Here is a 24,206-nt window from a genome sequence, read left to right as displayed (position 1 = left end):
CAGCGGGGAGTCTGAGGCAGACGAGGACGATGTAGAGGGTAGTGACCGGGTAGGTAAGGCTAGTGAGAGAAGCGAGGGTGGCGAGGGCGGCGAGGGCGGCGAGGGCGGTGAGGACAGTGAGGGAGGTGAGGGAGGTGACGGTGACGGTGAGGGAGGTGAGAGCGGTGACGCTGACGGTGAGGCTGTTACCGATGAAGGGGTGGATGGTAGTGATGGCACGGAACACGAGGGGATCTTGTGCATGGAACCATGAATATGTAGGTGTGCGGACATTAAACGAACATACGTACTTCATCAGGCCTGCATACCAGTTCACCATAGCTGTGTTGTACTTCGTGACATCCATAAATGTCGTCGAGTTTTGTGAATTCGGAAAACAAGAGGTGATCTTCGTGCTCGCTATAGTAGGTGATGTGGGCAAATTCCATGATAGTAAGCGGAGATGTTGGAGGGATATTGGCGATGGGGGTCGGTGGTTGGTAGTCGGTGGTTGGTGGTTGATGTGGTCGGAGGGAGGGGTAGAGGAGATGACGCGCGTCCGAGTCCGCTTTTATCGCAGGCAAGTTGAAATAAACTCCGCGAACCAGATATCCGCACGCTGAGTACGTCCGACCAGCACTTTCTCTCCACCGCCCTCATCTTCCCGTGCCACCTGTATGTTCTGTGTTTACCAGTCAGACATACAAAAAACAAGGTATGAGTTTACCGGACGGGGAGGCTCATTCGATCCCGATCCTCTTATAGTTGACCTCGGCTCTTTGGACTCCCGGGAATGGCGCCTGTGCTTTTCATTCCCTCAGGACCAAGTAAAGCTCCACTTGCTCAACGCCGCTATGGGTGGCTCGGCCACCTCGCATTGTCATTTCAGTACTACTGCGCTCATAGCCACGAACCTCTTTCACTTCTCAACCCCGCGCACGGTTTCGTCGGATTCACCGGTATCGTCCATCTCCACTCATGCTTCCGCAGCATATCTACATGATCACCGGAGCGATCTCTACTGGTTCAAGCAGCAGATTCAATCCGGTCTGTCCGAGGGCAGCTCTGAGCGCCCGTGTACCACGCTCTCTCGTTCACTATGCGCAATGGCGAAAGCTTGCTCAATGCGTAAGACTCTTTCATACTCACATTACGCTCCCCAAACCAACCGAGGCATCCGTAGCTGTTTACTTGGAGGCTTGCCTGAGCAAAGGATCGCGCGACCGAGCAAGTGAGTGCACGTCCTGCAACCCTTCATGCAGCGTATGACCGCAAGATGTATAATACTTGCGGTAATTCAGGCTCGCAGAGAAGAGAGGTATCATGGGTCTGAAATTAGTATATTGTTGCTTCCTGCCCGGAGCGAACGTGACGAGCCCGACGAGGAGCGAGATACAGAGCATATGTGCGGGGTTTGCGAGTGTTCCTCACACTAAAAGGCGAATAAAGAATATGCCCCATAATTGTTATTATACGAGTATGGAGCCCTTAATTTGAAGCCCACACAGAAGCTGCAGAAGTGGTTGAGCGAGGGCGGACGGGCTTTCTTCGGCCATCTCGGACAGAGCTCAAGGTGATTACCATAACCGGTAATGCGGGTGTGATAAGCGCCCTGAGCACAATTTGTGACCACGTCGTGCTCGACGGCGACGATAGCCTCCACGCTGCTAGCCGCAGCTCCTCGAACGATGCTCATCCCACATACCGCTCGAATGGTATTGCACTTACCTCTCTTGCTCACCGTATGCGCCAGATGCTTGAAGCGACGCTGCGGTCTAATCAACTGACGAAGACACACCCTTGCAATATCCACTGTTGATTGCTCCGTGCGACGCATGTAGAGGATTGACGGAGGTCTTGAGAGAAGTGATGGCACTTGTAGAGACCGGTAAGCACTGTAGATTTGACTTAAATGCCACGATGCCACGTACCAAGTCGTGAAGATCCTCGGTCCATGCTGCCCACGTCGCACGAGCATTGCAAGAACCGCACCGTGTACACCCTTGTGGACCCCTGCTTGACCCAGATGAGGATCGAATGTGGTCTTGAAAAGTGCTGGAGCAGGGTCGACGGACTGGCTGAGGGCACTTAGCTACTTGGGCCACAAATTCTTGCGGGGGACACGGGCGCTCGAGAGCCAAGCTTGCCCTCACCTGTATATCAGCCCTGCGCATGCGAGATTAACATTCTTATGGGCTCATATGTTTCCGTGTTTGCGACGTGTGTACTCGCGCGCCCGGTTTAGGACTACGGCGGAGCACCTTGTGAGCTTGCTCATTTCTTTTACCCTACCGCACGACTCTCATTCAACGAAATGCTACCCCAGATTCAGAGCTTCGTTTGGTCCTATCGCTTGTAACACCTAGCGAATGCAATAGAGTCCATCTACCGGTCACAATGTCTCCCCCTGAACTGGAGGCTAGCTCTTAGGAGCTGCCCCGCGAGCCTGAGTGGATGCGAAAGGTACGAGAGCGAAACTCGTTTGCGAGTGACCAAAGTTCGTCGGAAGAAGCTCTTTCGGAAGCAGTAAAGTACGTTTTCTCACGTCCGGATGCTATGAAGAATACCCCCCATCATCCTATGGCATGGCGAGCTTGAGGTGCGTGAGTATGCACGCGTTACTCGTGTCCCACTCACCCTTCCCCTTTTGGCCGGAGGAAGCCCGAGTGAGAACGCCGTGGAGACTGGGACCTGGGTTCTCATTATGCTCAGGTTCACCCTCCTCATCTACGCCACAATCACTACAGGGCTCTCGTCGACGCAAGAGTCTGCCTCTCATGGCGCACGAAACAGATACTCATTCTGTGAAGAAGGATGCGGTGGAGCACTTCGAACGAGCCGTGCATGAGAAGATCCATGTTCCAGAAAATCGCGACGAGGTGTACAAGATATTACTGTCGTATCAGGAGTACAATGCGGGAAGACTGGTCCTGGATCCCGAGTACGTTCGTCTCCTACAGCAGTTTCGTCCGGTCCCTACTCATCCCACCCCTAGAGCCGCCCCAGCCGAGTTGGGAGAGGAAGTCGCTCGACACCTCAAGCTCTCCCCAGATGGGTCCAAGATTCTGTGGCCGCAACCTACAGACAACCCGGAAGACCCACAGAACGTACGTCTCATTCAATATGCGAGCGATCCGCCACAGACTCAGGACTTTTGCGTAGTGGTCCAACAAGCGCAAAAGTCTCCAGCTCGCTATCATAACGTTGGCCGCCATCGTTCCTGACTTCAATGCCTCCATCGGTTCGTCCTTCCTTGTCGCCCTTTCTCATCTGTCGCTAAAGCAACTCTTCACTGTGACTAGGTATCGCGGCCGCCTTCGCGATGGCGAACGAGTTTGAGACTACGGCAAACGAGATCAATAAGGTGGCTTCAAGGTACACTCCTGTCTCGTCTCCATGATCGCGCTAGCTAAACGAGTTGTACTCACTCCGTAGCTGGGCCATCTTCTTGATAGGTGTGTTTGTGTTTGCCTTGCCGCAACGAGTCATATTGCCTCATCGTCTGCTTAGGTTGGGGAGGGCTATTCTCCGTGATGCTGATAAGACGCTATGGCCGTCTACCGGCCCTCTTCTGGTCACAGGTGGGATAGCGACTGGAGTGTGTGAAGGTTTCGCTCCAACTCACCTTCTGTGAAGCTTCTCTCTGTAGGTTTCATGATAGGTTGTACCTTCGCGCCTGACCTCGGTACATCTGCTGGTAAGTTCAGTTTCGACTGCAACCGTAACGGCGCCTTGACCACTTACGGCATCTAGTCATGCGTTGTCTCAATGGTTTCTTCTCGTGCGTGTCCCGTACTTCACGTCTTCATGATTGGATGTATGAGCTGACAGCTCTCTCGTAGGACATGCGGTCAAGTTTCCGTAAGATATCTCCCCTTCAAGCGCTCATAGCAGCAACGAACAACTTTCGTAGGGACTCTACATCGTCACCGACATGTACCCGCTCCACCTGCAAGCGCGTAAGGTGAATCAGCCCTGTGATCTGCCCATTCGCGATAGGCTCTGAACGCTGATTCTTGCAGCTCAACATCTGGACTATGGGCTTTGTCATATCGCCCGTCTTGGCGCCGTTCTTGTTCGGGTTCTTCGTGGCAAGAGCGAAGTGAGCCCTGCAATTCTGGTTCTCCTGGCTTGCACATGCTGACACTTGTCTTCGATAGTTGGCGGTGGTCATATGGGGTAGGATCGATATTTGGAGTGGTCGTCGCACTGCTCATAGCGTTCTTCATGGAAGAGACGTAAGTTAGTCCTGAGTATGCTTACATTCGAAGCCTCCCTTTGACACGCTGATACAGGATGTACGATCGTCACCTCACGAATTCCACAGGAAATCACCCACCAAAGCGCACCGTACGCCGCCGCATGGCCACATTGATAGGTGTAACGGGGATCCGGATGGCGCGATACAGATCGTCTTGGAAAGAAGTGTCGATGGCGCCCCTTCGCGCGTTCTGGAGACCTCACCTGCTAGCTGCGTTGTTATTTGAGGTGCGCCTATTGTTGTGTCATATCTTCGACTACCTTTACTCACTGTGATCTCGACACTCATCGGACAGGCGATGTTATTCGGGTTCGGGATAGGATTCCATGTAAGTCTCACCTACTAGTCTTAAGTGGGGGTGATAAAGCTGACATGAACACGGCAGGTCACGAACAATGTCCTACTCGCACTCCCTCCTCCGCATGGGTATGGGTATGGGCAGATCCAGATAGCTGCGACGTATGCCAGTTCTATCGTGCGTTGATATACCCTCACATTACGCGGACAGCACTATGCTCATTCCCTATGCATCGTGCAGATCGCGGTCGTCATTGGAGAGATCACTGCTCGATACTTGATCGATTGGCTGCTTGAAGTTGCTGTGAGGCGGAACAAAGGCGTCTTCGAGGCCGAGTGCCGGCTCTGGTGAGCACTAGGTTGCTTGCTCTTCTCGCTATTACCGGCAAAGCTAACTCTCATCACTCTCAGGGCTTGTTATATCGCTGTCGCCCTCTTCGTCGCAGGATTCGTGCTGCAGGGGGCGGCATTCCAGATGCATTTACACATCGCCGTCCTTGTGCTTGGCTGGATACTGGCTGAAGTCGCCGTCATGCTCAACACCTCCGCGATCTGTGAGCATTCCGCACGCTGTCTATTCATCGACATCAGTTACTAGTCGCTAAACCGGCCGTCTGCACATGTAGACGCCTACTGCAGTGACTGCTTCCCCAGGTATCAGGTACGTTTCCACCCCTCACCTATGGGAAATGGATTGGTCAAAAGAGCTGATGCTCTTTGAAGGGGGAGATATCCTCCCTACTGAATTTAGTCCGCAGCCTCAGCGGTTTCGGAGTCTCGTACTTCCAGGTCGATTGGGTAACCGAGCATGGTGCCTTGCAAGCATTCGGTGCCGAGGCTGGGATAGTCGCTGCTCTGTTCGTCTTGATCGTCCCGGTGCTTCAGGTCAAAGGTCGGTGGCTGCGGGCGCGGTTCTCTCTGTGAGCTTTGCTTGTCGTTCCTGTAGTTGGTTGTTACTGTACGATATGATACAGGGTAGACCTCACGCCGCGGATCTTACATGTAATTTGGTTTGGTACATTGTGCCCATACACGGAAAGTTCTTTCCTAGCAAAGCGGGGTGGGTTACCGTGGGTAGTATAGCTCGATCAGATCTTGAATGCATATTGCAGTATGTATAGTAGTAGACATGCCATATTCCAGTACGACGACACCGAATATATGTGCCCGAGAATCCAATTCACGATAGACCGAAAGCGACCCGGAATACAAGTATATATACATCCTAAACGAAGCGTTCCATCTCCACCTCTTCCCGTCTTACGTCTTCGACATCAACGAGGCCCGCCGATAGAGGCTCGTCAACGTACCGCAACTTCTCCTCGAACGATATCTCCGTGGTGTCCCCATAGAATCCTGATCGTAGTGGCGCACCCATGTTGCCAAGGACGTCTGCGGAGAGGTGCACGCTAGGGAAGTGCGTCGAGATGACGGCAGATTCAGTGGTCTCCACTGGCGTGCCTTCGGAGGAATGTGCAAGCTGTCGAAGGTTGAGCAGGAAGCGCGTGATGAGGATCGACGTGAGTCTGACGACAGCACAATTAGACCCACTACGGCACTTGATAACGGAGGTGCTCACGGGGAGATGAAGAATGCAATGAAGTTGTTGCCCTGGAGGTTGCTCTAATCAGGCACCGGACATCTTGACACGCGACTGACGTACCAGCACTTCTGCAGCAACAATTATCTGCGCAATGTTCATTACTAGTAGCAAGCTATGGGAAAGTTCAGCGCCACAGGGTAACGATAGATCCCACGGAGACCCACAAGAAGTATATGGTGCCTGCAAATGTGCCTCAGAGAATGGGCAAATGATACCAAATGGAGAACGTACCGTCTCGCAGGAGCAGCACCATTAAACTTGGATGTACGTCTAGTGATAACGCTGCCTTCCGAACCTTGGCAGTCTTCATGAGCGTGAAAAGCAATATCAAGAAATCGTATGCTGTCGTAGTCGCGCGCTCGGCGATGACAACTAATTTCACCATGAGCACACGTTGCCAGGATGAAACATGATGGCCAACCACGGCTTACTCCTAGAGTGCGATCAACACGTAGGTTCCCGGAAAGCTGTTCATTGACTCACTTGCTATATACACCAGGGTCGATGTTTGTCTGGATGGCACAGCCGACTGACGGGCGGGGTGCGGGTATCGGCGTCCCGATGATGTCTATGTACTGCATATGGGGCAAGGCTATGTTAGCCACGGAGGCCGAAACGCGGCGTGCTGGATTAGACGCACCAAATTGGCCGCTGGAGTTAGTAACGCCAGGGCAAGAATAGGGAGTGCCGGACGCCAGTCTCGCGACCAGGTTGCGTAGACACGGAGGGTAACGAATACTGACTCTGAGGTGAGACACGGTCCGGTCGTTACCGGGTCATGGTACTCACTGGCAACGATGAACGATGCGAGAATCAAGAGAGACTGTAACACGCGTACCACTGGAGGGCAGCTATATACAGATGCGCATTAGGGAGGAGGGATACCGTAACACGACTTGAACAACCGGACGGACCTCTGTGGAACGTCATTAGATGTCTGAATCTCGCGAAAGAGTGGTAATACTCACTTCGGGGGTTTGGAAGGGAGCTTGCTCGATGAGTTCGAGGATGGTGATCAATAGGTTGACATAGCGATTGGATATGAAGAGAACAGAAGCTGCAGAGAGCTTCTGACCCCAAACATATTCGATCTCGCGGTCGAGGGTGACGAAATAATCCCAGAGAAATAGGGCTGTTTGGAGCGCAAGCGACAAGATGTGAGAGGAAGGGATGTCTGGAAAGACATGGACCGTACCCCTAGCAGCAACGCTGTAGTACTGGCCTTGCACGCTACACCCGACAACACCCTCCAGTTACCACTAGATCCACAGGTCCTAAGCAGAGACGGGTACTCACAAGGATGCGTAGCTACTGATCACCTTCGCATCAGGGCTTGCTTGCATGGATACGACTGGGAGAGCTGCCTCTGGGGCGAATCACCAACCGAACACGCGGTTTGCAGCCGTCTATATATCCACGCCCTGGGCCAGTGCCCGCGACCCAGTACCCGAGCACGCAAGGACCGTCGAAGCCCGTACAATGCCGCTATTGTGTCCGATGAATGCTCTGCGAGAACCAAGGGCAACAGTGAGGGAGTAGACGCACCATGGAGCGGCGCGTGCACGATAGTGTGGGTTCCTTGCAGCCAAAAAGACAGAGAGGTCAAAGAGGTGCGAATGAGGGTCTCAGGCGCGTGAGATGGAGGACGTGGGTATGACGAGAGCTCTCATCGTGAAGTCTATCGACCGGCGCGTGGCATCGGCTACTGTGCGGGAGATGCGAGATCTCATGACCGCGTCTCGTAGGCTTCGTCAGCTCGACAACGCGGTCATCGCCTCCCCGCTGTCGGTCTTTGTGGGCGCCAGGCCGCCGCGTGGCTGCATCATTCAAGGGCATTGTCGCGCGTCGCATCTTGACATGCATGGCGAATGCTTGAGAGAACCGTGGGGCGTCGCACTACCATGCGCCTCTGCTGAAGAGATTCAGGGACATTCTGTATCCTGATCAATATTGTAAGTGCCGGACCCGCGCCACGGTGCAGATACTGGAGATTCCAGAAGCTCATGGCATTGACCACGAGGCAGCTGCTCTCATGGGCATTCAGTGGGAGGGAAGTGCCGGCGGCCACTCCAACTGTCTGCCATGCGACAAACTCACAACGGCAGGCTTGAGGACCTCGGAGTGAGAACTTGCGTATGTACTGCGATTTGAGATGGGATAGCCAAGGTCTATCTAGCAGCCGGGTGTTAGGGACGGTGGACCATTTAGGTCCTTAGCAGCCTGATATAAAAAGTAACGTGCATACGCTCGAGTTCTGGATCTTGCTGTCTTTGAAGTAGCCGCAATCAACAACCCTGTTGACGCCTTGTCGCAGAAGAAGAGTTGAAGTGGACGAAGTCCTGCCCTCGGCCACTACCCGGTCGCCCTGACGGGCGTTTCGCGGATGGTGCTGAGGAGTTGGGCGCTTCTGTCCTTCTGTTCCCATCCGGATCTTCCAGAGTGCCAAAGGCCGAAGAAGGGCTGCGTAGCCCAACCCTCCGATGTCGGTTTGGCACGCCGCAAGACACTAATCATGAATACATGCTTGCGGAGGCTGACATTGACAGAATGTGTCACCTCGTGAACTCCACGACCTCAGCCTTGAGCGCTCCGAAGCATCCACGCGAGGCTCGAGCCTTGCACGATGTTCCTGTAACTGATTTCAAACCCCGTTAGTCGGGGGATCGATATTGCCAACAATCTGACTTACCTGCTGTGCATGCGGGATTATGAGGTCGTTCAACCAGTCTCCACCCCTCTATGTAGTGAGCATATGCGAACAAGCCTGCGGAGACAGGGTGTGGACCGCTCAGGCACCGGCGGCGTGTTCATCAAACGGCTCCCCGAGGAATCATTCGCATCTCACAAGAGGTCCTAGGCCCTGACGAGTTAACTTCAGCTCCCGAAGGGCGCGAGGAGGACAAACTGATACCGTCCGTTGTTCGATCTGTTTCCAGTGAGCGCCGAGAGTGGGAAAGAAGGCCAATATAACTTACCGGGACAAGTCAAAGCTGTGACTATGGCATACGTTACCCGCCCAACGTCATAATGCAGCTACTATCCCACCCGGGGATGAATGCAACGAACGATCAACAGTCTGTCCAGCGCGAGGCAGTGTGACGACCTGAATGTGTGGTGTCATCGATCCGAGCAAGTAAGCAGTGAGTAAGGTGAACATTCATTCTTACATCAGAAGTGCAGCGGTCCGCACTGGCACGCAGATACGCGGGCTGCAGTGCTAGCCATAGGAGGGAAGGACAAACGTTCAGCGCGGCAGGGTCTCGTCACGAAGCGGACCTCGTTACCGTGACCTAACCCAATATGCAGGGTTGTGGGTCCTCGGGTCGCACTTCATGATTCTGCCACGGTCGGAACTCCGGTGTCAGTTCCGCGTCTCGCTGAGGTATAAAGGGGCGAACTGACGGCATTAGCGTCCTCAGCAACTTGCTCTCCTACCTCACTCTTCTCGAGGTGAGTCGTCTTCTGCCCCCGGCTCATCCCCCATCATGGGCCAGACCACTGATTGCCTCCGACTCGGAACCATTCGCCTGCAGGTAATTTCGACCGCGACCATCATGCAATTCAAGGCCGCCGTCCTGCTCGTCGCCGCACTTCTGGCAGGAGCTATGGCGTCCCCTATCCCGGCAGACGTGCCTTGCAAGCGGTGAGCACCTGCGAGGTCTCGGGACCATGAGCCATCGCTGACGGCGGCCTCTCGTAGCGCCCGGCTCGAGAATCGCCAGGAACCGTGCTGTTGTGGCTGAACTCCGGCTGACATCTTGACACAATCTCACTCTTCTGCCCGTGTTGTTGTATGTAACACTATCGCTTCCCACTGCTGTTGTAACATGCACTGTTATCTCAAATGCATATGACCACCGAACTACTGTCACTCACAGAGATTATCGCGCACAATCAACGCTCCAGCAAATGACTGCCCTACGATTGACGGTTCTTCGTTGGGGGGAGTTCGTCGGTGGCGCGAGCTAGAATAGACAAACGAGGCCTCAGCGGAGATACATCGTCGTAATGCTGCTGCCATGAAGCATGAAGGAGAAGAAGGACCAGCTTCTTCGGTATCATAGTGGCAAGAAGCTACGCTGGAATGAGTGATAATGAGTACAGGGCCATCACCTGATGAGACAAGTCATCGATCTATGGCGCCCATGATGTATGCAAAAGCGTCCACCGAAACCGGATAGCTGAACTGAAAGCCCTCAACGAGGTGCATTCTGGAGGCCAGTCCAGGGATGTAGACGTAAGTGACGTTTGGTGGCCACGATATGTGATTTCCAGGAACATAGAACACGGAATATGCCATAATGCCGGAGAACCGTGGCGTACTAGGCGGGAGTGTTGTTCGGGGAAGCCGGTCGCAAGGGGAATGCTCCATGAGCCGAGACTCCGCGGTCTCATTCAACTGTACGTGAATCGGAACCAGTCAGCGAAGACTCCGCGCATGAGGAACAATCGGCTCACTGCGGAGGACTGCCCGCTCTTGTAGCGCGGGAAACTTGGCAAGGAGTGCTGCTTCGTCCTGGTCGATCTCCGAAGGATTACGATAATCGAATTCAAAGGCAACATGATGCAAGAAGGCAAGGGATGGTGATTCCGCGAGCACGCGATCGAGGTCGGCTGTGAACTGGTGGAGGGTGGCAAGCGCATGCGAACTGTGCTGGAATGCGAAGGTGACAGTGTGTAGTGCGCTGGGTCTGGGAAGGTGTGAAAGTGACCAGACGAGCCACGCCCAGTCCGGCGTCACCTCGCGCTCGTGTCGGCAGTCCACGCGCAACGCACGGAGGGCTTTACATTGGGACATATCGAAGAGCTCTTCTGACAACGGCAGCAATGCATGAGCTCGTGTCGTTCCTAAGGGATGCATGACTTACCGATAGCTTGGTCCGGGAGCGAAGACCCGGAGGCCCTCTTCGAGATCGTGAGCGAGAGATTCTCCATGGTCGATCCAGTCGCAGTCCAAAAAGTGCCGAGTCCCTGGCTTGGATCTATTCCGGATATTTCGTACGAAACCTCGGCATCGTACAGTGCAGGGAACCTACTGTACCGAAGGAGCCAGTCGATGACGGACGTGGGATACTGAGACATGACACGCAGGTGAGTGAGGAGCGGCAGGTCTGTCCCTATTGCAGCCAGCTCCTCGGGAGGCAACTGTCGTTGCGCATCGAGATGGATCGCGGAAAGCGACCTGAGGCAGCGCAGTGCACGGAGAATGATGGAGAAGTCTGCGACCGTGGCGAACGTCACATCATAAAGATCGAGGGAGCTTATTGAAGATAGTTGAGAGAGTCCGGCGAGGTATTCAGGATGGTAGCGCGTTGGGAGCCACAACTGGTGATGCACTGAGAGTCTGCGCGGCTTGACGTGAGGATGCCTTAAGAGCGAATGAGGGAGGCGCGCCACGATAGCCATGGTGGGACGAAGAAGTGCAAGGAGTGAGTTTTCGGAGATGGCTATCTCCTTGATATGTGGTGCGATATGTGGTGAAGATGCGAGGAGACTGGAAAAGCGGTCTAGATGCGTTGGTAGGCAAAGTTCGACGACACGGAAGAGATTAAAACGGCTCCTGGCGACCCATGACTTGCAAACAAGCGAGGTGGCTTGGAGTGTTTGCTCGTCATCTACAAGGTCGATGATTGTTTCGATGAGCTCCGTCGGGAAGGGTATCATAGAATCCGGTGTTGACATGTTGGAGACTGCAGATATACCAAGCGATCCTGTTGCTGGCGATTAGTGACCGTCTGATACTCAATCTTCCCAGCACTAACCTCCTTCCTGTTGTTGCTCCATTGGAATACAATTCCCGTAGAAGTACGTTGGGTATTACTCAATCTCAAAGAGGAGAGACCGTTCTTATAGCCTGAGAATGCGCGGGGGTGAGTCAGCTTGAATCGTTGAACGCCGAGTGATCGCATGTTACTCAGTGGCCCGTCGGCCGAGGGAATGACTCACTCGCTACTTCAATGCCGTATTTTTTTGTGCAACGCCACGATATTTCCATGAGCTGAAATGTTGCCGAGATGGAGGACGGGTTGATAACCTTCCGGTCGAAAGACGGGCCACGACGGTGGCGGAGATAGACATCGTCTCTAAGCGCCTGCACAGCATCTGCGCGGTTACGCCATTTTAGTACCGTTTTTGACTTGGTGACACCACCGATCCACAACGGGCCCAAAAAGTTTTGCCGGGTGACGGAACTAACAAGGATATGGAGGAGGATCGTAACCACAAGAAGGTGGTTTATGTGGTCTCTAATGAACTCGTCAAGGTACGCTCGCACTTCCTCACGATGACATGGCAATGGATTGACTCAATGCTTGATTTCGTAGCTGTCATCTCTGCTTCCGTCGAACAAAAACCGTTCTTTGTTGGTGCACAGTCTCGTGAAGGAGTTCGGTCTGCTCAATCCAGACGCTGGGGGCAGTAGCGCCACTCTGCTTCCCCTCCGTCCCTCGCCTGCTGATTTCAAGCAGCTGTCGGCGTACCACGATCGAGACTACCTAGAACACCTGCTAAGTGGCGACGTTATTGCAACACCAAACCACTCACAGTCAGGGGAATATGGCTTGGAGGAGGTGTGTAAGATCACCCCGTTCACCGGACCTTACTCTAACAGACTTACATCCGTCAAAACAGGACTGTCCTTCTTTTCCTCATCTCCCGGACTACGTCCGCCTAGTAGCTGGGGCTTCTCTGTCGGGTATGTCAGCGCAATTGCTCCGTGATATCCCTCTGATATGTCAGTCCTCAGCGGCAAAGGCTCTGCGGGAAGACAAACAAGTCAGCATTGCCATTTGTTGGGATGGTGGGAGGTGTGCGCCGTTCACTTCGAGGGTTCTCTATGTTGACGCTCCTTTTTCAGACACCACGCGCAAAAAGCGCAAGCATCAGGCTTCTGCTACGTTGCAGACTGCGTCCTCGCAATCCTGGCTCTCAAGCGATCTTTGTCCCAAGCTGAGACGGGGCGTTCCCTCTCGAAGTCCCGAGTCATGTATCTCGACCTCGACTTGCACTTCTCCGACGGCGTTTCTCAAGCATTCTACTCCTCTTCATCCGGTTCCTCGTCACCACAAGTCTTGACCTTCTCAATCCACCACGCCGCACCTGGGTTCTTCCCAGCATCCGAGCTTGCTGCTCTCCCCGATCCGTCAAGTCCTTCCTTCGATCCATTCACGCTATGTCTTCCTCTTGAGCGCGGAGCGTCGAACAAGACCTTCAGCCGGATCTGGCCGCTAATCGAGCGTATCAAAGACGCATTTCAACCGGATTATGTAGTCGTGCAATGTGGCGTCGATGGGCTCGCGGGTGATCCATACGCAACTTGGAACTGGTCGCTGGGAGGTGAAGATGGAAGCCTAGGGTGGTGCATCGACCGGGTATGCAATCAATGGAGACGCAAAACGCTCCTGTTCGGCGGAGGTAAGCGGAGCCTTTCCATTGGACGTCGCGATTATCTCATGGTCGGTATCGCCTCGACACCTGTCTCCTCCCAGGTGGATACAACTCCCCAAACGTAGCTCGCGCGTGGACGTACCTGACTTCGATAGCGGTATTCTCACTCCTCTTGATCGCCGGAGTCCATCACTGACGTGGGTCTTGATCTTCTAGCTTGACAGGCCGCTACCACTAGACGCAGATATACCCGATCATGGAGTCTTTCCACTCTATGCACCGTCGTTTACCCTGGACGTACCACCCGGGACTATGGTGGATCAGAACACGGACGCCTATCTTCAACAGGTCGAGGAAGTCCTCGGGAAGGCAACGGAGGCCATTCGCAATACGATGGGAAATGCCGCATGTAGAGGTTAATCGTTATAGGTCTTCGGACTTGGTAACACAATGAACACCACACAACACTTTCATCAGTATCCGGTGCGAATTGTAACATATTCTATAGGATACACACATCATACATAAAATCTTAGGGCAATCGTAAACTCCGAGCAACGTCAACAACAAATAGTACATCCAAAAGGGCCACAATCTATCAATCGGTCAAAGCACAGCGATCAACCGACAGGTTCTCCGGGTTGCCCCACCTGTTTTCCATCGTCAGCGAGTTGTTCACGAGGGCATGCACAATATTGGGACGGCACTCACCAGTAAGGGAAGTCCACTGCGTTCCCGCTCGCGCCGAACACCGCGAAACTGAGAATGAAGAGGATAACCTGGCTTCCACCATCGAGCGCGGCGGAGAGCAGGTAGTTGTACTTCTTGAACCACCTGGGGCGGCGGGTGCGCGCCCACCACTGGGATGCCATGCCTATGACGAAGCACGACCACCACTGGCCGTTGACGGAGTACGGCAGGTAGCCCATATAGAGGGCCATGATGGGTGTGTTGACGAACTCGGCATAGCGCGCAATCCAGGAATCCTTCTTAGCGAGCTTGTACGCGATCCAGAATGGGAAGGGGAAGGAGAGCCCGATGAAGAACGCGAACCCGACGAGATAGTACGGCTTGCCGTAGGTGAAGAGCTCTTTGCCGAGCGCGCCCATCGCGACCGAGGACGAGTTGTAGCCCTGGATGACCCATCCGCTCCACTGTAGAGAAAACATCAGTATGGTGTCAGGCTTGTTTCATACGGCATGAAGACATACCACACGGGTGCCAACGGGGTCGACGAGAACCTCACGGTTAGCGTCGATGATGCTCTTCATCACTGCGCCAAAAATCAGAGCCTGTATCGCACTCAGTCAAGAAGCAACTTACTCGTGTAGTTGAAGATCGAACCGATGATCGAGCCCGCCATCTGCGCGGCGAAGGTTAGACGCGGAGGAATCTTGGTGTACTGGCCGAGCTTGAGGTCCTGCAGCATGTACATCGTCTGGTACGCCGTGGTGTTGCCGTAGAGGTTGACATACATGACCGCCCTGTTATCCAAGTTGAATGCAAGGTCTTGACGAGCAGACAGACGCAGTGGCACTTACACAGGCTGGCCGGGGTGCACGAAGGCGGAGAGGATGTGCATCGCGTGCTTAATTTGAAGGCTGAACCCAGTCGTCGCAGAGACTACGGAGATCAATCAGACGCCGCTACTATGTCAAACTAGTATTGGGGAAAGGACGTACTGAACCCGAGGCAGACGGCGATGCAGCCACTGATGAAAGTGAAGAGGATGACGCTCCATGCGGGCAGCAGCCATTCACCCTTGTTGTACTGCAGATGAGAAGGGCTATCAGATCGTCTGGAGTATGGAAATACTGGGCAAAACTTACACTGCAGCCGATACCAACAGCGAGAGCGATGAGGAAAAGTAGAAGGTACCACCACTGCGGGACCTCCTTGTACTTCTTCATTGCTGTTGTACAAGATTGAGCGATTGCATCAGACAACAAAACACAGCGGACGCCTACCCTGGTAGTGAGGGTCATCGATGTCCTGGTCAGACTTGAGGAAGCGCGCGCTGCCGAAGGCCCTCCTGAGCTCAGGCCAGTGCCAGAGGAGAACATGCACGATAGCCGCGCCCAAAGAGAAGTTATAGCACATCTGGGAGATAGCGTAGGTTGTCGTGTACCGCGGGAGGCCGACCGTCGTGAGAGCACTCGAGTTGAGGGTGTTCTGTGGCGTGAGGATGGCCGTCTGGTTGTACGAGCCGCCCTCGTCGTTGAATAGCGCGGTAGACATCCAAAGAATGTCGCGACCGTTGAAGACGTTGGTGTAGTAGCATGCGGTGAGAACGATGTAGCCAAGAACCATGCCGAGGTACGAGTTTATCTGAGTGCGCAGCGGCCAGACGAGCGGGTAGCCCTGAGTGATGAGGGTCCAGCTCGTGCTGAAGCTGAAGAGACCGATGCCCTCGTTGCTAGATCCGGCTCCGAAGAGGTTGCGTACGAACTTGTGCCGGCCGTTATCTGCCAGGCAGATAATCGAGATGGCAGTGAGCAGAGGGAATGGATACTGGGGAATCCTGAGAACCACGTCGATGTAAGCGGATATACGTCAGATAACCGAGGGGAAATCGGATACCCACCATTCCCAGAAGAAGATCCCCGCAAACACGATCCAGAAGAATCGGCTAGACAAGCGTGCGTCAACTCCTGTACCAGAATAGAAGTCATGATGCCACTTACCGCCTCTTGTGGTTGAGCACACCACCGAAGTGGAGACTCTGCAGCAAGTTGACGACCGAGATGTAGCTGGGGTAGAATGCGCTGAGCAGAACGTGAGCGACACGTTCCACAACACACCGCAAATCAGACGTACTATGTGGGGTAGACAAGGAGGCTGCGGACTGAGAACCTTGTCAGGGAAGGATTCGATGAGAAAGAGTTCCTGCCACTCACGTAGACCTGCGATACCGTAACCGATCATCTGGCTGGCAAAGATCTGGAAGATGGCCAGAGCAGGGTTCAATTTGATGTTATAAAACAGGTCTGCATATAAGCGTCAGCGAATTCGACAAGTAACGACGAGGACAAATTGGCTCACCAAGCGCCGCAATGCACTCCATGGCGACCGCAACGTTGGATGCAGTCGACGCCATGATGACGATGACCGTGTGTTCCTTGATGTTGAACGGACCGGGGTTCAAGTACCTAAAGATGCCTTTGCTAGGCAGCACCGCTAGCAAAGTGGGATATTGAGTGTGAACGTCATGTATAAGGAGGACTCAGCATGACGTACAGTGCATTGCCGTGCCTAGTACATAGGCGATGATCAAACAGAAGAGCTGCGAGACTGAGGCGTTCTGAGGCTTGAAGGTGTAAATGGTCGCGAGCACAGAAGTGAACGCAGAGAGACCAATGCCCAGGAAGACCGTCCTCAACGTAAAGACCGGGAGGTCTGGGTCGTCTTCAGCCGAGATAACCTATAGGGAGAGGCGAATTGTTAATGTGAATCTCGATACATCAGAAAGGCCGCGAAGGTTAAATTCACCTCTACTGCGACTTCCTCGTCCTTCTTGATGATAGTGTCATCGACATCTTCGACGGTCACGACGAGCGACTCGACGTCGACCTTCTCCTTCTCGTCATGAAGGTCGACCTTCGGATCCTTCTCCACGGAAGAAGAGAAGGAGTCCGTGCGCGGCAAGTCAGACTCCGCTGCAACGGCGGCGGTCCTGTGGGTGAGCATTGTCGCGAGCGAGGGGAGGTCGTGCCAGCAAGAGCGTCAGGACTGCTCAAGGGAGAGCAGGAGCGAGGTAGTGGAGTCGAGAGACCCAGGACCTTGACTTCGTCCGTCGCGGCCCCATGATCACTTGGCTGAGTCTATATATCCGGTGAGCATATGCACAAGAAGAGGAGGACCTCCGCCGCTATCTTTGCGATGTCAGGGAGGTGCGATAAGACGTTCGCCTGGCGGCCAACTAGATTAGCAGCTCTCGGTAGAGTTATCTCTGCTAAAGACGGTCTATCAGATATGAGATTGCCCGCAATAAATGACCTTACCTGGTCTCGCTTCCGACATCCACCTCGTTCAGTCGCTTGCAGCGGCCGAGTGCAACATGCCATGGGCGCCAAACCTGAGGAAGAGTGTCGTAAACGCCCCTAACCGCCCGGGTCCAATAGCATGGCCCTCTTGATTGGGCCCGGGCTCGTAGACAGCACGCGCAAAACCATCTTGCCAAGGAGCATATCCTTCAGGAACGCCAGATCTACAGGAACGACATTTACTCATCTCCCAGCGCGCGATATACGATACACAACTTGAGTAAACGATTTTCCGGAGGCGTAGCTGCTATATGCAACCAAAGCCCTTATCGCGCCCAGTCAGCAGTGAGACTTTAGTCTGTTTGCTCACCAATATGCTTGCAGATAGGTCTCTTCGATCGCCCCGACGTGCGAGCGTGGCACACGACACAGCCCGATCGCCACTCTGTCGGTCGCATCCTCCGCTCGTCCGTCAAACACCACCTTCTCCACGGCGCTTCTTTCCCCAGACTTGCAGCATCTACGCAAGAGATAACTTATAACTTATGTAAACCATCGTCAGCACGGTGCCTGTCTTCCACTGCCACAAGTCGATCGGACTTGCTACTGACGTTCTCTTCCCTGCGCTCATAGTTATCTCCCGCCTTCTCCTTCAAGGCTTCTCGGTCGTCTCCGGGCACACAATTTTCGTACAACGGATTAGGTATAGCTGAGGGCATTCCCAGTCTACACCCCCCAGGACCGCGCTAGCGATCGAGTCGTCTTTCCACTGGCGTCGCCTGGTCCCCACCTAGTAAGCAGTGGATACGCCGAGACCGTTCGAGGGCTCGACGCACTTCGAAACAGACGAGACTGGGTCTGGCATACAGAAGAATCAGCGAGGCAAGCCGCTAAACGAGACCGCTCACCTACAGCCCGGAGTTGGCGTGGTAGTCTAGGAAAGATCCAAGTCAATGTTGCGATTAGACACAGCTACCGCAGAGACGCTGGATGTGATTAGTTGAGTGCACCAAATTGGCGACAGCACGGCGTTTATCGAGGCCAGAAGATGACTGGCAATGGCAATATTCGGTGAGTCTTCCTGTGTTGCGCCTCCTGACGGCAGTGATGGCAAACAGCAAGTCGTACTAGCATGTACAGCCATCCTCCGCCATCTACGTTGCTCAGTATGTAGATTGTCCAGCACCATTTACGGGAGTATTACGAACATTGAAATTAAGTGGTGGTATATTCAAGTAAAGCATACCGTAAATCACAGGAAGTCCAGGCCAATGCCGACCTGGAAGCCCTTCCGAGTACCATCGCTCTTGCTTGCGACAAGCGGTACGCCGAAGTTCACTTCTACACGCACGGGATCAAGCTTGTAAACGAGGCCGACGCCGGCCGATATTGACGGCTTCGATATCGAAGCCAAGACATTGTCAATGAGCGGTCGGGCTACATCAAGGAGGTATTGTCAGCGTTGTTCACGATCGGGATTTGCGAGACGTACACTTGTCGATGACGTCAAGCCTCCCAGCATTCACGAAGACGTGCGTTTTTACCGGCCAATGTGGCTTGCGGGGAATATCGGAAATGAGGCTCAGGCCCGTGGACCAATACAGATTGCCACCAAGCGAGTCCACTGCGATAAGTTAGTCATGGTGTGCCTACGGATCAGTAAGAAGCATCTCACCTCCGTCATGTGGACCCATGCCGTTCATGCGGAACATCCGTACGCTGACCGGACCGCCGAGTTGGAATCGGTCCGAGAAGCAGGAACGTCCGCCTAAGTGCCACAGCAGCCCTGTGCGAGCCGCAAACGACAACGTCTACGATAGTAAGGTCAGTGACCACGGTAAAGAGTAGAAAATAGTGCACCACATACCACGCCGGGAAACAATGAACGCGCAACCTGGCCCTGTGCCTCAGTCTTGTAGAAAGACGTGTCGCCACCTAGACCAGCAAACTCTTGGAAGATCTTCGCGAAGGAACCCCGAGTACCAATTATCCTGTCATCACGAGTGTCTCGCGTCCACGAATGGTAGACAGACGACTTGACGGATTGTCCGGCAGCTTCACGCATGCTGTGTAATCCCTGAGTACCGCTGTGAATCAAGTCAGACAGGCGTACAGACGCACCTTATGGACGCGGATGGAGCCAGGTTACCAATGTGTCGCAGGACGGCTTCATAGCCTACTTCATGTGTGCCATGGGATAGAGAACCTGTCTATGATAGGCTCAAATCAGCGACTAACGACCTAACAAAAGAGATGGAGCTGACCTAGCTCACCCTGAGGAGTGCCCGGAGACCGCGTACGCCTTCCGAGCTGCTTGCGAAGCTAGAGTTGTCGCGCTCCATACCAAAGACAGAGAACTCGCCCCGCGTCTTGAGATTCGAGGTGAGGGGTGCCGAAAGGGATCCGTTGAACGACATCCGCGTCTTGGTCGCGAACGCGACGTTCGCTTCAAAAGTCTCCGCACCACCGAACGCGTTGCGGACACGGCAGGTTGCACTCTGCGAGCCATAGTATGAGCCATTTCTGAATGGGCAATCACAGTAACAAGGGGCAGTGCGCAACAGCTTGAGAAATGGCCCATCATCTTCGCTAAGCAAAGCAAGCTCGCCGAGTGTACTGTATGTGCACCAAACATCTCCTTGTGTAAGCAAAGACGGTATAGTGGCAAGCCGTTGTATTTCATCATTTCACGGCAACTTCACACGCGTCTATGCAGGGCCCATCCCGCGGTGAAGCAACTCATGCGCGGCAATGAATTCGTGACTTTGCACCAGAACATGCTTTGCATCCTGCGCGACGATAAAGCTCGCGTATCTTCTGCAGAAAGGCAGGGCGATGCTCCACGAGAAGGATGCGCAAACCCAGCACAGGAGAATGTCGCACTCGGGGACCCCACATGTTTCCGTGGTCGTGCAAGTCTGAAAGTCATCCCGCACGCTGCTTGCCCGGTTGCTAAGTGCAGGCACGCTCGAGGCAAATCATCATGGCATAAGACCACGATCAGCCGCGACGCCTTCACATGGAGTCACGAAGGGAAGGCGCTTCCAAATCCAGGGACTTCCTAGGAGGAAATAGTGGATGTGAATGGCGACACGTACCGCTCCTCCTTCATTGTTCCCAACCTGCGTACTCGTGTTGAGGAAGTACCGCCCCTTCTCCCTCGTCAGGAACACCACGTCCACGTCGTCCGGGTGCGTGAGCGAATCGCGACTCCGGTCGATGACGGCTTCGATTTGAGAGAACAGGTCTGATTCCTCGAGTAAGCTCTTGATCTCTTTGGTCTTTCGGAGCACTGTCCCAAGAGTGGGACTCTCTTCGTCATGTCGCTGAAGGACGGGGTCGATGATTGAGCCGAGGAAGGACTCCCGTGTCCGCACCGCGCCCCGGACGCGCACGGAGGCGATGTTCAGCGGGGTAGAGACATTCTCGTTGACCTTTAGAGCAGTTGAACGTGTCTCCTCATCGTGTGTACACGGAATGATACTCACCAGCTCCGATAGCTGTACAAGAGCAGACTCATACTGCCCGCGCAGCTTCCTGAGCTTGCGTTCCTCCCACCATTTTCTGTATTTCTCGATGTCTGAGGGGTCCGGCTCCCTATCGCGCGGCGACGACGTGTTGTGCAAAGGAGGTTGAAGGGGGGGAGCCTGGGCCTCCAGGTCCGACATTGGTCGCGGTCAGGTCGCGGTTATGGTCAAGAGTGTTGTCGCCGCCAAGATTTATCGGGTTTACCGGATGTAGAAGTCCGAGAAATCTGAGTAAGTCGATAACTTACTTACCTGGGTAAGCACTTTACTTATCCGTTCGGCAAAAGTTTAAAACTTCTTTCATTCCAGTTCTAATGATGAGGGATGTAACCAATGGAAGGGCTAACAGAATCAATGACGTAAGGGGTCGTTTCAACTACCGGTAAGTCGTCCCGATTGACCTGGACTCAGGAAACTGTCGAGGCGCGGTTCAGACCCTTCTTGTCTTCAGACTCCTCCATAGCGGCGCGAGGTCGGCTCTCCTGACGACAGAATGTCTTCGACGTACGTCCACTACTCGACGCCATCGTCGCTGCCCTCAGACTATGCTCTCCTGTCTCGCTACGCCGCGGCACACGACCTAAATACGAACGAGGAGGAGGACATTAACGGAGCAGGGCCTTCAACAGATATTGAAGACTACGGCGAAGAGTACGACGCGCACGGTATTGACATCCGCGGAAGCCCGAGGAGGCCCAGGAGGAGTAGTTTCCCCTCATCCTACCTCACGCCATTCAATCCTACCATCGGTCCGCTTCCCGACAGACTTGGCCATCGCTCAGGGCCTTATGCACGGGAATTGAACGAGAACACCCCGCTCTTGGCACCGTTAGTGCCGCGCATTGAAGAGGAGTGTGATGAGGAGGATACGGCAGAGCCGCTCACCACCAGCAAGTTGTATCGGGAGGAGATAGGGATCCTCACGAAGTACACCATTCCAGTCTTCGGGTACGTCCTTCATCTATGCGGGCTGAACGACCTCTCACATACTGCTATTCTATTGGCATCATGCAGGACGCATCTGTTTGAGTACTCCCTCGTCGTTGCATCCGTCATATCCATAGGGCATCTCTCCACCACCGCGCTTGCTGCATCAACACTCGGCTCTATGACTGCAAGTGTCTCAGGCTTCAGCATCATCCAGGGATTCGCAAGCACGTTGGACACTATGCTTCCAAGTGCGTGGACGTCCTCCCAACCGCAATTGGTCGGACTCTGGTCCCAGCGAATGGGTACGTCGCCGGCATCCACGGGTTGCACACGTTCGTGGTGTTGCCTGCTGGGATCACTTGGCTCTTGTCACCTGTGGCGTCTCTGAACTCGTGACTGACGTTGATTCTCTACCAGTTGTGGTAATGACGGCCGCTTTGGTGGTGGGTAGGTTCTATACCTTGCGCGCTCAGCGAAGTTCTGACCTCCCCCTGTCCAGCCAATACTATGCGTGTGGTGGAGCTCTGAGAGCATATTGCTATTCCTGAAGCAAGAGCCTGAGGTCGCACGTCTTGCCGCCGTGTACCTTAAATGGGCGTCGATCGGACTACCCGCATACGCATTTAACTCAATATCAAGGCGATACTTCCAGTCCCAAGGTGCGTCCTCCATGCACACATACCAGACATTCATGTGACTGACCTACAACAGGTTTATTCACCGTCCCAACGCGCATCATTCTTGGAGTCGCGCCCGTCAATGCCGTCTTGAATTACCTTCTAGGTATGGCTCGTACGATGGTTGCAACAACATTCTGACTGAGTTTGCATAGTATGGGGACCCGAGCCAATCCGTCTTGGCTTTATTGGGGCACCAATCGCCACTGCCGTCTCCTTCAATCTCATCGCTATCATGTCTGTCATATATGGGGTGTTCTTCGTCCCGAAGACCGCTTGGCATCCTCTCTCCATGCGTTGTTTCACCAGTCTCGGGGTCCTCGTCCAGCTTGGGCTGTCCGGTGTTGGCCAAGTAGCCAGCGAGTGGTGGTCATGGGAACTTGTCGGTTGTGAGTATCGTTGACACCTGTACTTAGCCACAGCACTGACGCATTCACAATCAGTGGCCGCTAGTCAGTGAGTAGCAGCATTCATGGTCACAGATTGGTCCCTCAATGGGCTCACACATCCCTATCAGGCTGGGTCCCACTGCACTTGCGACACAGTCCGTGCTACTGGTTTCCGCATCCACCACATATCAGGCACCCTTCGCCTTGAGCGTTGCATCCTCAGTTCGGTACGTTACTCCGTCATTTCATATTCACGGCATCATGCTAAATTGATAGTCTAGAATTGGCAATCTTCTCGGAGAGGAAAATCCAACACGCGCGGCCGTGGCGACCAGATGCTCGATTCTCATGTCCCTCGTTATCTCTGCTGTGTGGAGGTGAGTGACGTGATCCGCATCGCGCTATGCAGATCCCATGCCTGACTGAACGTTCAACAGTACCATGTTCATGGTCTTCCGAGCAAATTGGGCCCACCTGTTCAACGACGATCCTGGTACGTGCAACAGTAACATATTATCTTCTTCTCCTGACGTCGGCAATCTCACAGAGGTCGTCTCTCTCGTTGCATCAATTCTCCCCTGGGTTTCCATGTTCCAAGTGTTCGATGGTCTCAGCGCCATCACAGCAGGTATCCTCCGTGCGGCCGGAAAGCAGTTCACTGGCGCCCTACTCAACCTCAGCGCGTACTACGTTATCGGTAAGCCACCTGCTTAACTTGACTTCATGTAGCTGATATCTCTACATCAACTTTTTCCAGGTATTCCGTTCGGAATATGGCTAGCGTTCTGGCACGACATGAAGCTCCACGGCTTGTGGATTGGCCTCACCGTCTCGCTAGTATACAGCGCGGCATTCGGGATTTGGATCTGCCTCCGCGCGAACTGGGACCGTGAAGTTGAGAAAGTACGCATCAGGCTGGAGGCGGATAACAAACCTGCGAATGGACACGGAGACGTGGAGGCTCCGCATTGAGTTGTCCCTGTGACCAGAGGCGAAAAGGCCCTCGAGAGGGAGGGGGTTTTTACGAACTACTCACGACTGGATTATGGACTGTCTGGATCTATCGCATTGTTGACCCTGTCATCATTTATAACCTCCCTGCCTGCGGCTGCAAGCTCTCATTTACATCTGACCAGCCCTCCGCACCCGGATGGGGGATGATGGCACCAGGTAG

The 24,206-nt window shown here is 54.0% G+C and overlaps 11 protein-coding genes across 11 annotated transcripts; 3 read left to right on the top strand and 8 right to left on the bottom strand.

The window, feature by feature from the left end:
* Nucleotides 1-22: 22 nt before the first annotated feature.
* L226DRAFT_609823 (uncharacterized protein) lies at nt 23-470 on the bottom strand (the record flags this gene model as incomplete). Its single annotated transcript, XM_067686090.1, has 2 exons — nt 291-470; nt 23-234 (listed from the first exon to the last, which is right to left on the bottom strand). Coding segments are annotated over exons 1-2 (348 nt in total), but the record flags the coding sequence as incomplete, so codon positions are not given.
* A 787-nt stretch (nt 471-1,257) lies between these two features.
* L226DRAFT_247404 (uncharacterized protein) lies at nt 1,258-2,164 on the bottom strand. Its single transcript, XM_067673236.1, has one exon. The coding sequence runs from the start codon at nt 1,955-1,957 to the stop codon at nt 1,412-1,414; it is 546 nt and encodes a 181-aa protein (XP_067539913.1). The 5' UTR covers nt 1,958-2,164; the 3' UTR covers nt 1,258-1,411.
* A 528-nt stretch (nt 2,165-2,692) lies between these two features.
* Nucleotides 2,693-5,696, top strand: L226DRAFT_501897 (MFS general substrate transporter). Its single transcript, XM_067677852.1, has 19 exons — nt 2,693-2,920; nt 2,975-3,086; nt 3,142-3,220; nt 3,282-3,354; nt 3,415-3,434; nt 3,490-3,560; nt 3,616-3,676; nt 3,733-3,760; nt 3,822-3,840; nt 3,893-3,943; nt 4,002-4,081; nt 4,140-4,217; nt 4,275-4,467; nt 4,536-4,568; nt 4,626-4,715; nt 4,779-4,885; nt 4,949-5,091; nt 5,164-5,198; nt 5,261-5,696. The coding sequence occupies exons 1-19, from the start codon at nt 2,757-2,759 to the stop codon at nt 5,459-5,461; spliced, it is 1,638 nt and encodes a 545-aa protein (XP_067539912.1). The 5' UTR covers nt 2,693-2,756; the 3' UTR covers nt 5,462-5,696.
* Nucleotides 5,697-5,710: 14 nt separating this feature from the next.
* On the bottom strand, nt 5,711-6,404 carry L226DRAFT_247124 (uncharacterized protein). Its single transcript, XM_067673233.1, has 4 exons — nt 6,372-6,404; nt 6,201-6,320; nt 6,117-6,148; nt 5,711-6,063 (listed from the first exon to the last, which is right to left on the bottom strand). The coding sequence occupies exons 2-4, from the start codon at nt 6,237-6,239 to the stop codon at nt 5,763-5,765; spliced, it is 372 nt and encodes a 123-aa protein (XP_067539911.1). The 5' UTR covers nt 6,240-6,320; nt 6,372-6,404; the 3' UTR covers nt 5,711-5,762.
* Nucleotides 6,334-7,369, bottom strand: L226DRAFT_455307 (uncharacterized protein; the record flags this gene model as incomplete). Its single annotated transcript, XM_067675227.1, has 8 exons — nt 6,334-6,512; nt 6,572-6,573; nt 6,624-6,715; nt 6,781-6,878; nt 6,930-6,991; nt 7,046-7,056; nt 7,109-7,272; nt 7,336-7,369. Coding segments are annotated over 8 exons (642 nt in total), but the record flags the coding sequence as incomplete, so codon positions are not given.
* Nucleotides 7,370-9,333: 1,964 nt separating this feature from the next.
* Nucleotides 9,334-10,346, bottom strand: L226DRAFT_247227 (uncharacterized protein). The gene is made up of 3 exons (XM_067673234.1): nt 10,017-10,346; nt 9,543-9,957; nt 9,334-9,478 (listed from the first exon to the last, which is right to left on the bottom strand). Exons 1-2 carry the CDS (start codon nt 10,159-10,161, stop codon nt 9,614-9,616), a joined length of 489 nt encoding a protein of 162 aa, XP_067539909.1. The 5' UTR covers nt 10,162-10,346; the 3' UTR covers nt 9,334-9,478; nt 9,543-9,613.
* On the bottom strand, nt 10,347-12,219 carry L226DRAFT_247249 (uncharacterized protein). Its single transcript, XM_067673235.1, has 6 exons — nt 12,087-12,219; nt 11,903-11,994; nt 11,177-11,851; nt 11,009-11,122; nt 10,599-10,949; nt 10,347-10,539 (listed from the first exon to the last, which is right to left on the bottom strand). Exons 2-6 carry the CDS (start codon nt 11,922-11,924, stop codon nt 10,532-10,534), a joined length of 1,170 nt encoding a protein of 389 aa, XP_067539908.1. The 5' UTR covers nt 11,925-11,994; nt 12,087-12,219; the 3' UTR covers nt 10,347-10,531.
* A 78-nt stretch (nt 12,220-12,297) lies between these two features.
* L226DRAFT_501891 (Arginase/deacetylase) lies at nt 12,298-14,076 on the top strand. The gene is made up of 7 exons (XM_067677851.1): nt 12,298-12,402; nt 12,464-12,709; nt 12,771-12,834; nt 12,886-12,946; nt 12,997-13,553; nt 13,628-13,683; nt 13,743-14,076. The coding sequence occupies exons 1-7, from the start codon at nt 12,343-12,345 to the stop codon at nt 13,944-13,946; spliced, it is 1,248 nt and encodes a 415-aa protein (XP_067539907.1). The 5' UTR covers nt 12,298-12,342; the 3' UTR covers nt 13,947-14,076.
* Nucleotides 14,077-14,124: 48 nt separating this feature from the next.
* Nucleotides 14,125-17,213, bottom strand: L226DRAFT_456471 (OPT oligopeptide transporter; the record flags this gene model as incomplete). The annotated part of the gene is made up of 15 exons (XM_067675297.1): nt 14,125-14,176; nt 14,238-14,680; nt 14,738-14,799; nt 14,850-15,010; nt 15,068-15,149; nt 15,209-15,296; nt 15,356-15,438; nt 15,494-16,047; nt 16,111-16,155; nt 16,211-16,291; nt 16,344-16,371; nt 16,424-16,513; nt 16,569-16,703; nt 16,764-16,947; nt 17,016-17,213. The coding sequence occupies 15 exons, from the start codon at nt 17,211-17,213 to the stop codon at nt 14,125-14,127; spliced, it is 2,286 nt and encodes a 761-aa protein (XP_067539906.1).
* Nucleotides 17,214-18,653: 1,440 nt separating this feature from the next.
* L226DRAFT_531153 (uncharacterized protein) lies at nt 18,654-21,215 on the bottom strand. The gene is made up of 8 exons (XM_067680022.1): nt 20,998-21,215; nt 20,608-20,943; nt 19,783-20,007; nt 19,631-19,719; nt 19,377-19,575; nt 19,185-19,320; nt 19,002-19,133; nt 18,654-18,946 (listed from the first exon to the last, which is right to left on the bottom strand). The coding sequence occupies exons 1-8, from the start codon at nt 21,175-21,177 to the stop codon at nt 18,762-18,764; spliced, it is 1,482 nt and encodes a 493-aa protein (XP_067539905.1). The 5' UTR covers nt 21,178-21,215; the 3' UTR covers nt 18,654-18,761.
* Nucleotides 21,216-21,529: 314 nt separating this feature from the next.
* L226DRAFT_567472 (MATE efflux family protein) lies at nt 21,530-24,004 on the top strand (the record flags this gene model as incomplete). The annotated part of the gene is made up of 12 exons (XM_067684033.1): nt 21,530-21,984; nt 22,051-22,268; nt 22,384-22,409; nt 22,466-22,625; nt 22,678-22,749; nt 22,799-23,032; nt 23,087-23,099; nt 23,161-23,259; nt 23,314-23,409; nt 23,470-23,525; nt 23,580-23,729; nt 23,790-24,004. The coding sequence occupies 12 exons, from the start codon at nt 21,530-21,532 to the stop codon at nt 24,002-24,004; spliced, it is 1,794 nt and encodes a 597-aa protein (XP_067539904.1).
* Nucleotides 24,005-24,206: the final 202 nt, after the last annotated feature.

This window comes from Lentinus tigrinus (genome assembly GCF_003813185.1).
Source record: "Lentinus tigrinus ALCF2SS1-7 unplaced genomic scaffold L226scaffold_4, whole genome shotgun sequence".
Classification (NCBI taxonomy): domain Eukaryota; kingdom Fungi; phylum Basidiomycota; class Agaricomycetes; order Polyporales; family Polyporaceae; genus Lentinus; species Lentinus tigrinus.
The sequence above is the reverse complement of the archived record's forward strand: the minus strand, read 5'-3'. Positions and strand labels throughout refer to the sequence as shown.

Coding starts and splice junctions, on each gene's coding strand:
- L226DRAFT_247404 (XM_067673236.1), bottom strand. CDS start 1,957: ATGCTCGTGCGACGTGGGCAGCATGGACCGAGGATCTTCACGACTTGG.
- L226DRAFT_247249 (XM_067673235.1), bottom strand. CDS start 11,924: ATGGAGCAACAACAGGAAGGAG. Junction 11,852..11,902: donor GGAGCAACAACAGGAAGGAG/GTTAGTGCTGGG, acceptor CGCCAGCAACAG/GATCGCTTGGTATATCTGCA. Junction 11,123..11,176: donor CGACTGGCTCCTTCGGTACA/GTAGGTTCCCTG, acceptor TATCCGGAATAG/ATCCAAGCCAGGGACTCGGC.
- L226DRAFT_501897 (XM_067677852.1), top strand. CDS start 2,757: ATGGCGCACGAAACAGATACTCATTCTGTGAAGAAGGATGCGGTGGAG. Junction 4,569..4,625: donor GGTTCGGGATAGGATTCCAT/GTAAGTCTCACC, acceptor TGAACACGGCAG/GTCACGAACAATGTCCTACT. Junction 5,199..5,260: donor ACTGCTTCCCCAGGTATCAG/GTACGTTTCCAC, acceptor TGCTCTTTGAAG/GGGGAGATATCCTCCCTACT.
- L226DRAFT_247124 (XM_067673233.1), bottom strand. CDS start 6,239: ATGAACATTGCGCAGATAATTGTTGCTGCAGAAGTGCTG. Junction 6,149..6,200: donor TTGTTGCTGCAGAAGTGCTG/GTACGTCAGTCG, acceptor AGCAACCTCCAG/GGCAACAACTTCATTGCATT. Junction 6,064..6,116: donor ATTGCATTCTTCATCTCCCC/GTGAGCACCTCC, acceptor TGCTGTCGTCAG/ACTCACGTCGATCCTCATCA.
- L226DRAFT_501891 (XM_067677851.1), top strand. CDS start 12,343: ATGGAGGAGGATCGTAACCACAAGAAGGTGGTTTATGTGGTCTCTAAT. Junction 12,947..12,996: donor ATTTGTTGGGATGGTGGGAG/GTGTGCGCCGTT, acceptor CTCCTTTTTCAG/ACACCACGCGCAAAAAGCGC. Junction 13,554..13,627: donor AACGCTCCTGTTCGGCGGAG/GTAAGCGGAGCC, acceptor GTCTCCTCCCAG/GTGGATACAACTCCCCAAAC.
- L226DRAFT_247227 (XM_067673234.1), bottom strand. CDS start 10,161: ATGGCAGCAGCATTACGACGATGTATCTCCGCTGAGGCCTCGTTTGTC. Junction 9,958..10,016: donor GATTGTGCGCGATAATCTCT/GTGAGTGACAGT, acceptor ATGTTACAACAG/CAGTGGGAAGCGATAGTGTT.
- L226DRAFT_531153 (XM_067680022.1), bottom strand. CDS start 21,177: ATGTCGGACCTGGAGGCCCAGGCTCCCCCCCTTCAACCTCCTTTGCAC. Junction 19,134..19,184: donor CATGGGTCCACATGACGGAG/GTGAGATGCTTC, acceptor AACTTATCGCAG/TGGACTCGCTTGGTGGCAAT. Junction 18,947..19,001: donor GCTTGACGTCATCGACAAGT/GTACGTCTCGCA, acceptor TCCTTGATGTAG/CCCGACCGCTCATTGACAAT.